At 40.0% G+C, this 14,401-nt stretch overlaps 2 protein-coding genes across 2 annotated transcripts; one reads left to right on the top strand and one right to left on the bottom strand.

Annotated features, from left to right (window-relative positions):
- The first annotated feature begins 893 nt into the window (after nucleotides 1-893).
- Nucleotides 894-3,126, top strand: LOC139509191 (uncharacterized). The gene is made up of 2 exons (XM_071296102.1): nucleotides 894-1,517; nucleotides 2,435-3,126. The coding sequence occupies exons 1-2, from the start codon at nucleotides 1,075-1,077 to the stop codon at nucleotides 2,685-2,687; spliced, it is 696 nt and encodes a 231-aa protein (XP_071152203.1). The 5' UTR covers nucleotides 894-1,074; the 3' UTR covers nucleotides 2,688-3,126.
- LOC139509192 (putative nuclease HARBI1) lies at nucleotides 2,789-5,057 on the bottom strand. Its single transcript, XM_071296103.1, has 3 exons — nucleotides 4,846-5,057; nucleotides 4,050-4,450; nucleotides 2,789-2,883 (listed from the first exon to the last, which is right to left on the bottom strand). The coding sequence occupies exons 1-3, from the start codon at nucleotides 5,055-5,057 to the stop codon at nucleotides 2,789-2,791; spliced, it is 708 nt and encodes a 235-aa protein (XP_071152204.1).
- Nucleotides 5,058-14,401: the final 9,344 nt, after the last annotated feature.

A 14,401-nucleotide genomic window follows, 5' to 3' on the forward strand; every position in this document is an offset into this window, starting at 1 on the left:
CTAACGCTATTGGGTCTAATCGTTTTCTCCGTTTTTTCAAAAATACCGGCGAGTTTATCGGCTGAGCACAACTTTAGTGTTATTAGTTAGTTGCCCTGGCAGTTTGCTAACTCTCTGCCGCTATTTATAGGGGGTCGCATGTATAGTTTGTCCACAATTCATTAAACGGAAGCGACTTTCCAGACTTTCATAGATTTCCGGGAGTGTGCTAAATGCCGAAAGTTGTTACAACAAAGCATACATCTACTGGTGTGAATTTGTTGCCCTGTTCCTGTGCTACAAGTCGATATCAATTTTTTATATGTGGCCCAAATATTATGCCCGCAACGTCTGTCAACCTAAGGTGTGCGTGTTTACGATAACGTTAACAAAATGACACCTCCGCTAACGCTATTGGGTCTAATCGTTTTCTCCGTTTTTTCAAAAATACCGGCGAGTTTATCGGCTGAGCACAACTTTAGTGTTATTAGTTAGTTGCCCTGGCAGTTTGCTAACTTTCTGCCGCTATTTATAGGGGGTCGCATGTATAGTTTGTCCACAATTCATTAAACGGAAGCGACTTTCCAGACTTTCATAGATTTCCGGGAGTGTGCTAAATGCCGAAAGTTGTTACAACAAAGCATACATCTACTGGTGTGAATTTGTTGCCCTGTTCCTGTGCTACAAGTCGATATCAATTTTTTATATGTGGCCCAAATATTATGCCCGCAACGTCTGTCAACCTAAGGTGTGCGTGTTTACGATAACGTTAACAAAATGACACCTCCGCTAACGCTATTGGGTCTAATCGTTTTCTCCGTTTTTTCAAAAATACCGGCGAGTTTATCGGCTGAGCACAACTTTAGTGTTATTAGTTAGTTGCCCTGGGCCCGGTTGTTCAACTTGGCGTTAACTTAACGTAAGCGTTAAATTTAACGTGTCGTTAAATACTCTAACGTATCGTTACTTAACCCATGGTTAAAATGGTGTTGTTCAACTTGGTTTAACGCCGTCGTTAGTTAACGATGACGTTAAATAATTTAACCACTCGTTAAATATTTAACTAAAGTTTAGAGATTATTCTCTTTACCCACAATGCATTGGTTTGTTAATATTTACTTCAACATGGCTGACAAGTCTTCTGCTAAAACACAAAGGGACAGAAAACCTAACTTCACCCAAGAAGAAGTAAATGTAATTCAAGATCAAGTGCAAAAGAATTACAAAGTGATTAATGAAAAGTTTGGGGATGGTATAACCAATTCCAGAAAGATTGCTGTCTGGAGCAGGATTTCCATCTTGGTCAGTGCTCTGGGTGTTGCCAACAGGTCTCCCAAAGACTGTAAAGACAAGTGGGCTAACACCAAGAAGGTGGCTAAGAAGGTTTTTAACAACCGTAACAAGGAGCAGAGGGCTACTGGTGGTGGTCCACAGCCAAAAAAACTGAGTCTGGCCATTGAAAGAACAATAGACCTTTGTAAAGACTCAGCTTCTTTCAAAGGTCTTGAAGGAGTTGAAAGTGTACTTGGTATGTATCAGTAACTAATCTATACTCTTTTGTGAATATGTTAAAATAATAAATCTTTAAATGCTATAAATTATTCTCTCCGATTTCATGCAACTTTGTGTTAAAAAAAATCGCCGATTATTTATACCATGTCATCAAAATTTGACAGGCATTTAGCTGATTTATTAATCTTTAATAATGTGTAAGCTTAGTATTTAAATGGCATTCGGCTATATTCAGTTTTACTCAGTGAATAATAAGTATTTCAATTCATTTGGTCAATTATTTATGTCGTCTGCATTCTAGTATTTACGTCCTAAATATTAACCTTGAAAGACGCTCAGCATGCTAATGAACATATTTGTTTTTGAGCCTTATTACCTCATGACACACATTTTTCTAGCGATGGATGATTTCAAATATTGTCATTTGACAATATTGTAATGATAGTTTGGAACAATACATGTGCAGTTCAAATTATACTCGGGAAAATAAAAAAGTAAAATTCAATTATCAACACTAAGAAAAGTTGACTTTATGGGTCCCCATCGATTAGTTTGTATCATACAGATACAGATCCAGGGGACTAGGGGCCCGGTAAATGCCCTCCCCTTTGTGGTCAGTCAGTACCCGCTTACAAAAAGTTCTGGATCTACCACTGGTATAGGCAATGATGTGAGACCGTGTATCGATCTTAAATTACACAAAATCAACATCTTTATGAAAATCTTCTAATATAAATATTTAAAATTTATGGTCTTCCAGCTGCTGGCCAAAGCATAGGTCCAACAGGTCATACACTTTATCTGGAAATCTCAATTTCATTCAATACTTCTGTAAATTCCACAAGAGTTGTAAGGTATACAGACACATATAAAGATATATGTTAAAATAATCATATGGATCTACATGTATCATTTTTATTTCAGGTACTGTATTTGAAGGGTGAAATGGAAAAGCAGACAAAAGAGATGAAGAAATTAGACCTTCAGATAGAGTTGCTAGAATTAATGAAACAAGACAAAGAGAATACTCCACTAACATTTTCTCAACTTTTAATGAATTAAAATATTTATTTTTCTTATCAATTAACAATTCTTTGCCAGACAGTTTTCACTTGACCTCGACCTCATTTAATGGCTCAGTGAACAAGGTTAAGTGTTGGTGGTCAAGTCCATATCTCAGATACTATCAGCAATAGGTCTAGTATATTGGGTGCATGGAAGGACTGTAAGGTGTTCATGTACAACTGGCAGGTGTCATTTGACTTTGTCCTCATTTTCATGGTTCATTGGTCGATGTTTAGTCTTCTTGGTTAATGTTAAGTTTATGTGACAGTTGTAATATAGCTTTATTATGTAAATCAATCGTATCTGATTTTATGCCCTTTATGGGCCCTGTAATTTTGGAAATAAAAATATTCTATTCTATTCTATTCTATATTAAGGACTATCCACATAACATCAATGATTAATAAAGAAGGCTAGATATTTTAGCGTGTGTACTCTTGTTTTAATTCTGGCTATGCATTTATTTGGTATGTTTATATTCGTTCATATCGTTTGCTTTACATCCAGTGGCAAATATTTCATGCATGTTCATGATGAGAACAAATTAACAAAGAGTACAATATGTATAATCAGACCCCTCCCACGATTTTGTTATATGCATGGCGTTACACTTATCCATACAACGCAATCAGATTATACATCCCCTTTCCAACCAGATGTGCCGGCATTTTTACACACCCTACAGTCTATGGAAGACCCACTTTACGACAAGGGTTTCACTGATTGGACGAACAAATTCCAAAGGATGACCTTAAATGTATACCTTAATCAAGCCTTGGGGTAAAATGTCATTCAGTGTACAATTAACAATGAGATGATGTTTAAAATAGCGTGACGACTGACACTTCGTAGTGCCAATAACTCATATTACCGCAAGTGTATTTATGAACTCATTATTTGCTAAGCCTTCAATTCAAAAATGCATACAGATGATTGAAACTATTAGTATACTCAATAATTTTATTATTTATGAATGTTCAAAATCGTTTTCAGTGAAAAAAATATGTGTTTCCTTCAGTATAAAAAAGGGGGGGTCCGGATCCAGAAATCCTGGGCTTAAAAACACAAAATCCCGAGATCCAGAAATTCGAAAAAAGAATTCCCGGATCCTGAAAGGGTCATTCCCGAAATCCCGAAAGGGTGTCATTCCTGAAATCTCGAGCTTAAAAACACCCGATCCCGTACAGAAAAATACAACAGTAATATTTATGCTTTCCTTCATCCACATTGTAAAGATTAGAAATAGCACATATAAATAAGTGGAACGTATAACCACACTGTTTGGAGTCACAGGATGCGCGGTCTTATTGGAAAAGATAGCACACAATGACCCGATCGTCGATCAATCACTTGTAATATTTGGGTCGTATAAGATCGAGGGCCGAAATGTTGGCTTACTGACGAGAAAGTTTAAGGCAGATAATAACAAAGGTAAACAAATAAACAGACGAAGAGGAGATCAGACACATAAGATTAACAAATTAAATAAGTACCTTCGTAATCACACACAGCCTGCACGTTCACACTATGGAACCCCTTTCTGTTGACAAAAGCTGCCTCGTCCTCTGATGGCCCTTGTATCTTGATGTGTGTGCAATCAATGCATCCCAAAACGTTTGGGAAGTTCATTTGTCTGTGGAAACCACACTTCATCCTGTTTTTAGAATTGATGTCTTTTGGCCACTGGATGAAGTTGTCTTTCACATCAAGTAAAGCATTGGTAACATCATTCACTGCTCTAGATACAGTTGCTTTGTCGTAGCCCATTGTATCTCCAATTACTTGTAAAAATGACCCAGAGGCATAAAACCTCAAGGCTATGCATACTTGTTGCTCCACTGTTAGAGCAGTTTCCTTTGCTGTAGATCTTCTCAATTTATCTCCCACAATATTACTGTAATGGTGGTCACTTTGTTTACTTGTCTATATTCTATTTATTTGGGGATATTGGTTAACTTTAGAATGACTTATAGTTCCGTAACTCTTTCTTCCGAGACCGGCCATGAAATTATCCTTGTCGGGACTTCCTGTTCTGGCACGTGCCCGGCCGGGCTCGTTGTCCATAGGAACTATAAGTATGACGTCACTCACCGGGTTCTGGGCAGTCTACACTAAGGATTTGAAATGAGCAGACGCTCATATCGTTTGGCTTTCAAATATGGAACGTTATAAGGACAAGTAGACTAGCCACCACCGTATTTCAGTATATTTATTTATGTAATCGTATGTTCAACCATAATGTATGTCTTCAAATAAACATCTTGTTTATATTTACGTAGTTTTACGTACTTTGTCCGATATCCCAGAACTTGGGTAGACAACGGGAAAACGAAGCCAGTGGAAACTTCCACTCCCGTTACATTACATGTGTAGGCTATAGAGTCTCTTCCAAACCTATATCTTATCCTCATTTCATTGTCAGTCAAATTGTTTAGATGTGAAACCATTCCTCTGAAGATTCTCTCTTTTCTTTGCCTAGGTACCATTAACAGAGCAGCCATTTTATCAATTAAAACGCTTCGTTAAGTATTTAACGAAGGTCTATAGCAGCGTTAGATTTTATAGAAGTTATCGACAGTTTAACGTTGCGTTAAATCTAACGTAGAGATGAACAACAGGATTAACCATACGTTAAATTTTAACGAAGCGTTAGCATATTTTAACGACAGCGTTAGACTTAACGACAAGTTGAACAACCGGCCCCTGGCAGTTTGCTAACTTTCTGCCGCTATTTATAGGGGGTCGCATGTATAGTTTGTCCACAATTCATTAAACGGAAGCGACTTTCCAGACTTTCATAGATTTCCGGGAGTGTGCTAAATGCCGAAAGTTGTTACAACAAAGCATACATCTACTGGTGTGAATTTGTTGCCCTGTTCCTGTGCTACAAGTCGATATCAATTTTTTATATGTGGCCCAAATATTATGCCCGCAACGTCTGTCAACCTAAGGTGTGCGTGTTTACGATAACGTTAACAAAATGACACCTCCGCTAACGCTATTGGGTCTAATCGTTTTCTCCGTTTTTTCAAAAATACCGGCGAGTTTATCGGCTGAGCACAACTTTAGTGTTATTAGTTAGTTGCCCTGGCAGTTTGCTAACTCTCTGCCGCTATTTATAGGGGGTCGCATGTATAGTTTGTCCACAATTCATTAAACGGAAGCGACTTTCCAGACTTTCATAGATTTCCGGGAGTGTGCTAAATGCCGAAAGTTGTTACAACAAAGCATACATCTACTGGTGTGAATTTGTTGCCCTGTTCCTGTGCTACAAGTCGATATCAATTTTTTATATGTGGCCCAAATATTATGCCCGCAACGTCTGTCAACCTAAGGTGTGCGTGTTTACGATAACGTTAACAAAATGACACCTCCGCTAACGCTAATGGGTCTAATCGTTTTCTCCGTTTTTTCAAAAATACCGGCGAGTTTATCGGCTGAGCACAACTTTAGTGTTATTAGTTAGTTGCCCTGGCAGTTTGCTAACTCTCTGCCGCTATTTATAGGGGGTCGCATGTATAGTTTGTCCACAATTCATTAAACGGAAGCGACTTTCCAGACTTTCATAGATTTCCGGGAGTGTGCTAAATGCCGAAAGTTGTTACAACAAAGCATACATCTACTGGTGTGAATTTGTTGCCCTGTTCCTGTGCTACAAGAAGTCGATATCAATTTTTTATATGTGGCCCAAATATTATGCCCGCAACGTCTGTCAACCTAAGGTGTGCGTGTTTACGATAACGTTAACAAAATGACACCTCCGCTAACGCTATTGGGTCTAATCGTTTTCTCCGTTTTTTCAAAAATACCGGCGAGTTTATCGGCTGAGCACAACTTTAGTGTTATTAGTTAGTTGCCCTGGCAGTTTGCTAACTTTCTGCCGCTATTTATAGGGGGTCGCATGTATAGTTTGTCCACAATTCATTAAACGGAAGCGACTTTCCAGACTTTCATAGATTTCCGGGAGTGTGCTAAATGCCGACAGTTGTTACAACAAAGCATACATCTACTGGTGTGAATTTGTTGCCCTGTTCCTGTGCTACAAGTCGATATCAATTTTTTATATGTGGCCCAAATATTATGCCCGCAACGTCTGTCAACCTAAGGTGTGCGTGTTTACGATAACGTTAACAAAATGACACCTCCGCTAACGCTATTGGGTCTAATCGTTTTCTCCGTTTTTTCAAAAATACCGGCGAGTTTATCGGCTGAGCACAACTTTAGTGTTATTAGTTAGTTGCCCTGGCAGTTTGCTAACTTTCTGCCGCTATTTATAGGGGGTCGCATGTATAGTTTGTCCACAATTCATTAAACGGAAGCGACTTTCCAGACTTTCATAGATTTCCGGGAGTGTGCTAAATGCCGAAAGTTGTTACAACAAAGCATACATCTACTGGTGTGAATTTGTTGCCCTGTTCCTGTGCTACAAGTCGATATCAATTTTTTATATGTGGCCCAAATATTATGCCCGCAACGTCTGTCAACCTAAGGTGTGCGTGTTTACGATAACGTTAACAAAATGACACCTCCGCTAACGCTATTGGGTCTAATCGTTTTCTCCGTTTTTTCAAAAATACCGGCGAGTTTATCGGCTGAGCACAACTTTAGTGTTATTAGTTAGTTGCCCTGGCAGTTTGCTAACTTTCTGCCGCTATTTATAGGGGGTCGCATGTATAGTTTGTCCACAATTCATTAAACGGAAGCGACTTTCCAGACTTTCATAGATTTCCGGGAGTGTGCTAAATGCCGAAAGTTGTTACAACAAAGCATACATCTACTGGTGTGAATTTGTTGCCCTGTTCCTGTGCTACAATTCGATATCAATTTTTTATATGTGGCCCAAATATTATGCCCGCAACGTCTGTCAACCTAAGGTGTGCGTGTTTACGATAACGTTAACAAAATGACACCTCCGCTAACGCTATTGGGTCTAATCGTTTTCTCCGTTTTTTCAAAAATACCGGCGAGTTTATCGGCTGAGCACAACTTTAGTGTTATTAGTTAGTTGCCCTGGCAGTTTGCTAACTTTCTGCCGCTATTTATAGGGGGTCGCATGTATAGTTTGTCTACAATTCATTAAACGGAAGCGACTTTCCAGACTTTCATAGATTTCCGGGAGTGTGCTAAATGCCGAAAGTTGTTACAACAAAGCATACATCTACTGGTGTGAATTTGTTGCCCTGTTCCTGTGCTACAAGTCGATATCAATTTTTTATATGTGGCCCAAATATTATGCCCGCAACGTCTGTCAACCTAAGGTGTGCGTGTTTACGATAACGTTAACAAAATGACACCTCCGCTAACGCTATTGGGTCTAATCGTTTTCTCCGTTTTTTCAAAAATACCGGCGAGTTTATCGGCTGAGCACAACTTTAGTGTTATTAGTTAGTTGCCCTGGCAGTTTGCTAACTCTCTGCCGCTATTTATAGGGGGTCGCATGTATAGTTTGTCCACAATTCATTAAACGGAAGCGACTTTCCAGACTTTCATAGATTTCCGGGAGTGTGCTAAATGCCGAAAGTTGTTACAACAAAGCATACATCTACTGGTGTGAATTTGTTGCCCTGTTCCTGTGCTACAAGTCGATATCAATTTTTTATATGTGGCCCAAATATTATGCCCGCAACGTCTGTCAACCTAAGGTGTGCGTGTTTACGATAACGTTAACAAAATGACACCTCCGCTAACGCTAATGGGTCTAATCGTTTTCTCCGTTTTTTCAAAAATACCGGCGAGTTTATCGGCTGAGCACAACTTTAGTGTTATTAGTTAGTTGCCCTGGCAGTTTGCTAACTCTCTGCCGCTATTTATAGGGGGTCGCATGTATAGTTTGTCCACAATTCATTAAACGGAAGCGACTTTCCAGACTTTCATAGATTTCCGGGAGTGTGCTAAATGCCGAAAGTTGTTACAACAAAGCATACATCTACTGGTGTGAATTTGTTGCCCTGTTCCTGTGCTACAAGTCGATATCAATTTTTTATATGTGGCCCAAATATTATGCCCGCAACGTCTGTCAACCTAAGGTGTGCGTGTTTACGATAACGTTAACAAAATGACACCTCCGCTAACGCTATTGGGTCTAATCGTTTTCTCCGTTTTTTCAAAAATACCGGCGAGTTTATCGGCTGAGCACAACTTTAGTGTTATTAGTTAGTTGCCCTGGCAGTTTGCTAACTTTCTGCCGCTATTTATAGGGGGTCGCATGTATAGTTTGTCCACAATTCATTAAACGGAAGCGACTTTCCAGACTTTCATAGATTTCCGGGAGTGTGCTAAATGCCGACAGTTGTTACAACAAAGCATACATCTACTGGTGTGAATTTGTTGCCCTGTTCCTGTGCTACAAGTCGATATCAATTTTTTATATGTGGCCCAAATATTATGCCCGCAACGTCTGTCAACCTAAGGTGTGCGTGTTTACGATAACGTTAACAAAATGACACCTCCGCTAACGCTATTGGGTCTAATCGTTTTCTCCGTTTTTTCAAAAATACCGGCGAGTTTATCGGCTGAGCACAACTTTAGTGTTATTAGTTAGTTGCCCTGGCAGTTTGCTAACTTTCTGCCGCTATTTATAGGGGGTCGCATGTATAGTTTGTCCACAATTCATTAAACGGAAGCGACTTTCCAGACTTTCATAGATTTCCGGGAGTGTGCTAAATGCCGAAAGTTGTTACAACAAAGCATACATCTACTGGTGTGAATTTGTTGCCCTGTTCCTGTGCTACAAGTCGATATCAATTTTTTATATGTGGCCCAAATATTATGCCCGCAACGTCTGTCAACCTAAGGTGTGCGTGTTTACGATAACGTTAACAAAATGACACCTCCGCTAACGCTATTGGGTCTAATCGTTTTCTCCGTTTTTTCAAAAATACCGGCGAGTTTATCGGCTGAGCACAACTTTAGTGTTATTAGTTAGTTGCCCTGGCAGTTTGCTAACTTTCTGCCGCTATTTATAGGGGGTCGCATGTATAGTTTGTCCACAATTCATTAAACGGAAGCGACTTTCCAGACTTTCATAGATTTCCGGGAGTGTGCTAAATGCCGAAAGTTGTTACAACAAAGCATACATCTACTGGTGTGAATTTGTTGCCCTGTTCCTGTGCTACAAGTCGATATCAATTTTTTATATGTGGCCAAAATATTATGCCCGCAACGTCTGTCAACCTAAGTTGTGCGTGTTTACGATAACGTTAACAAAATGACACCTCCGCTAACGCTATTGGGTCTAATCGTTTTCTCCGTTTTTTCAAAAATACCGGCGAGTTTATCGGCTGAGCACAACTTTAGTGTTATTAGTTAGTTGCCCTTGCAGTTTGCTAACTCTCTGCCGCTATTTATAGGGGGTCGCATGTATAGTTTGTCCACAATTCATTAAACGGAAGCGACTTTCCAGACTTTCATAGATTTCCGGGAGTGTGCTAAATGCCGAAAGTTGTTACAACAAAGCATACATCTACTGGTGTGAATTTGTTGCCCTGTTCCTGTGCTACAAGTCGATATCAATTTTTTATATGTGGCCCAAATATTATGCCCGCAACGTCTGTCAACCTAAGGTGTGCGTGTTTACGATAACGTTAACAAAATGACACCTCCGCTAACGCTATTGGGTCTAATCGTTTTCTCCGTTTTTTCAAAAATACCGGCGAGTTTATCGGCTGAGCACAACTTTAGTGTTATTAGTTAGTTGCCCTGGCAGTTTGCTAACTTTCTGCCGCTATTTATAGGGGGTCGCATGTATAGTTTGTCCACAATTCATTAAACGGAAGCGACTTTCCAGACTTTCATAGATTTCCGGGAGTGTGCTAAATGCCGAAAGTTGTTACAACAAAGCATACATCTACTGGTGTGAATTTGTTGCCCTGTTCCTGTGCTACAAGTCGATATCAATTTTTTATATGTGGCCCAAATATTATGCCCGCAACGTCTGTCAACCTAAGGTGTGCGTGTTTACGATAACGTTAACAAAATGACACCTCCGCTAACGCTATTGGGTCTAATCGTTTTCTCCGTTTTTTCAAAAATACCGGCGAGTTTATCGGCTGAGCACAACTTTAGTGTTATTAGTTAGTTGCCCTGGCAGTTTGCTAACTTTCTGCCGCTATTTATAGGGGGTCGCATGTATAGTTTGTCCACAATTCATTAAACGGAAGCGACTTTCCAGACTTTCATAGATTTCCGGGAGTGTGCTAAATGCCGAAAGTTGTTACAACAAAGCATACATCTACTGGTGTGAATTTGTTGCCCTGTTCCTGTGCTACAAGTCGATATCAATTTTTTATATGTGGCCCAAATATTATGCCCGCAACGTCTGTCAACCTAAGGTGTGCGTGTTTACGATAACGTTAACAAAATGACACCTCCGCTAACGCTATTGGGTCTAATCGTTTTCTCCGTTTTTTCAAAAATACCGGCGAGTTTATCGGCTGAGCACAACTTTAGTGTTATTAGTTAGTTGCCCTGGCAGTTTGCTAACTTTCTGCCGCTATTTATAGGGGGTCGCATGTATAGTTTGTCTACAATTCATTAAACGGAAGCGACTTTCCAGACTTTCATAGATTTCCGGGAGTGTGCTAAATGCCGAAAGTTGTTACAACAAAGCATACATCTACTGGTGTGAATTTGTTGCCCTGTTCCTGTGCTACAAGTCGATATCAATTTTTTATATGTGGCCCAAATATTATGCCCGCAACGTCTGTCAACCTAAGTTGTGCGTGTTTACGATAACGTTAACAAAATGACACCTCCGCTAACGCTATTGGGTCTAATCGTTTTCTCCGTTTTTTCAAAAATACCGGCGAGTTTATCGGCTGAGCACAACTTTAGTGTTATTAGTTAGTTGCCCTTGCAGTTTGCTAACTCTCTGCCGCTATTTATAGGGGGTCGCATGTATAGTTTGTCCACAATTCATTAAACGGAAGCGACTTTCCAGACTTTCATAGATTTCCGGGAGTGTGCTAAATGCCGAAAGTTGTTACAACAAAGCATACATCTACTGGTGTGAATTTGTTGCCCTGTTCCTGTGCTACAAGTCGATATCAATTTTTTATATGTGGCCCAAATATTATGCCCGCAACGTCTGTCAACCTAAGGTGTGCGTGTTTACGATAACGTTAACAAAATGACACCTCCGCTAACGCTATTGGGTCTAATCGTTTTCTCCGTTTTTTCAAAAATACCGGCGAGTTTATCGGCTGAGCACAACTTTAGTGTTATTAGTTAGTTGCCCTGGCAGTTTGCTAACTTTCTGCCGCTATTTATAGGGGGTCGCATGTATAGTTTGTCCACAATTCATTAAACGGAAGCGACTTTCCAGACTTTCATAGATTTCCGGGAGTGTGCTAAATGCCGAAAGTTGTTACAACAAAGCATACATCTACTGGTGTGAATTTGTTGCCCTGTTCCTGTGCTACAAGTCGATATCAATTTTTTATATGTGGCCCAAATATTATGCCCGCAACGTCTGTCAACCTAAGGTGTGCGTGTTTACGATAACGTTAACAAAATGACACCTCCGCTAACGCTATTGGGTCTAATCGTTTTCTCCGTTTTTTCAAAAATACCGGCGAGTTTATCGGCTGAGCACAACTTTAGTGTTATTAGTTAGTTGCCCTGGCAGTTTGCTAACTTTCTGCCGCTATTTATAGGGGGTCGCATGTATAGTTTGTCCACAATTCATTAAACGGAAGCGACTTTCCAGACTTTCATAGATTTCCGGGAGTGTGCTAAATGCCGAAAGTTGTTACAACAAAGCATACATCTACTGGTGTGAATTTGTTGCCCTGTTCCTGTGCTACAAGTCGATATCAATTTTTTATATGTGGCCCAAATATTATGCCCACAACGTCTGTCAACCTAAGGTGTGCGTGTTTACGATAACGTTAACAAAATGACACCTCCGCTAACGCTATTGGGTCTAATCGTTTTCTCCGTTTTTTCAAAAATACCGGCGAGTTTATCGGCTGAGCACAACTTTAGTGTTATTAGTTAGTTGCCCTGGCAGTTTGCTAACTTTCTGCCGCTATTTATAGGGGGTCGCATGTATAGTTTGTCCACAATTCATTAAACGGAAGCGACTTTCCAGACTTTCATAGATTTCCGGGAGTGTGCTAAATGCCGAAAGTTGTTACAACAAAGCATACATCTACTGGTGTGAATTTGTTGCCCTGTTCCTGTGCTACAAGTCGATATCAATTTTTTATATGTGGCCCAAATATTATGCCCGCAACGTCTGTCAACCTAAGGTGTGCGTGTTTACGATAACGTTAACAAAATGACACCTCCGCTAACGCTATTGGGTCTAATCGTTTTCTCCGTTTTTTCAAAAATACTGGCGAGTTTATCGGCTGAGCACAACTTTAGTGTTATTAGTTAGTTGCCCTGGCAGTTTGCTAACTTTCTGCCGCTATTTATAGGGGGGTCGCATGTATAGTTTGTCCACAATTCATTAAACGGAAGCGACTTTCCAGACTTTCATAGATTTCCGGGAGTGTGCTAAATGCCGAAAGTTGTTACAACAAAGCATACATCTACTGGTGTGAATTTGTTGCCCTGTTCCTGTGCTACAAGTCGATATCAATTTTTTATATGTGGCCCAAATATTATGCCCGCAACGTCTGTCAACCTAAGGTGTGCGTGTTTACGATAACGTTAACAAAATGACACCTCCGCTAACGCTATTGGGTCTAATCGTTTTCTCCGTTTTTCAAAAATACCGGCGAGTTTATCGGCTGAGCACAACTTTAGTGTTATTAGTTAGTTGCCCTGGCAGTTTGCTAACTTTCTGCCGCTATTTATAGGGGGTCGCATGTATAGTTTGTCCACAATTCATTAAACGGAAGCGACTTTCCAGACTTTCATAGATTTCCGGGAGTGTGCTAAATGCCGAAAGTTGTTACAACAAAGCATACATCTACTGGTGTGAATTTGTTGCCCTGTTCCTGTGCTACAAGTCGATATCAATTTTTTATATGTGGCCCAAATATTATGCCCGCAACGTCTGTCAACCTAAGGTGTGCGTGTTTACGATAACGTTAACAAAATGACACCTCCGCTAACGCTATTGGGTCTAATCGTTTTCTCCGTTTTTTCAAAAATACCGGCGAGTTTATCGGCTGAGCACAACTTTAGTGTTATTAGTTAGTTGCCCTGGCAGTTTGCTAACTTTCTGCCGCTATTTATAGGGGGTCGCATGTATAGTTTGTCCACAATTCATTAAACGGAAGCGACTTTCCAGACTTTCATAGATTTCCGGGAGTGTGCTAAATGCCGAAAGTTGTTACAACAAAGCATACATCTACTGGTGTGAATTTGTTGCCCTGTTCCTGTGCTACAAGTCGATATCAATTTTTTATATGTGGCCCAAATATTATGCCCGCAACGTCTGTCAACCTAAGGTGTGCGTGTTTACGATAACGTTAACAAAATGACACCTCCGCTAACGCTATTGGGTCTAATCGTTTTCTCCGTTTTTTCAAAAATACCAGCGAGTTTATCGGCTGAGCACAACTTTAGTGTTATTAGTTAGTTGCCCTGGCAGTTTGCTAACTTTCTGCCGCTATTTATAGGGGGTCGCATGTATAGTTTGTCCACAATTCATTAAACGGAAGCGACTTTCCAGACTTTCATAGATTTCCGGGAGTGTGCTAAATGCCGAAAGTTGTTACAACAAAGCATACATCTACTGGTGTGAATTTGTTGCCCTGTTCCTGTGCTACAAGTCGATATCAATTTTTTATATGTGGCCCAAATATTATGCCCGCAACGTCTGTCAACCTAAGGTGTGCGTGTTTACGATAACGTTAACAAAATGACACCTCCGCTAACGCTATTGGGTCTA

This window comes from Mytilus edulis, unplaced genomic scaffold, assembly GCF_963676685.1.
Source record: "Mytilus edulis unplaced genomic scaffold, xbMytEdul2.2 SCAFFOLD_296, whole genome shotgun sequence".
In the NCBI taxonomy this organism is placed as follows: Eukaryota; Metazoa; Mollusca; class Bivalvia; order Mytilida; family Mytilidae; genus Mytilus; species Mytilus edulis.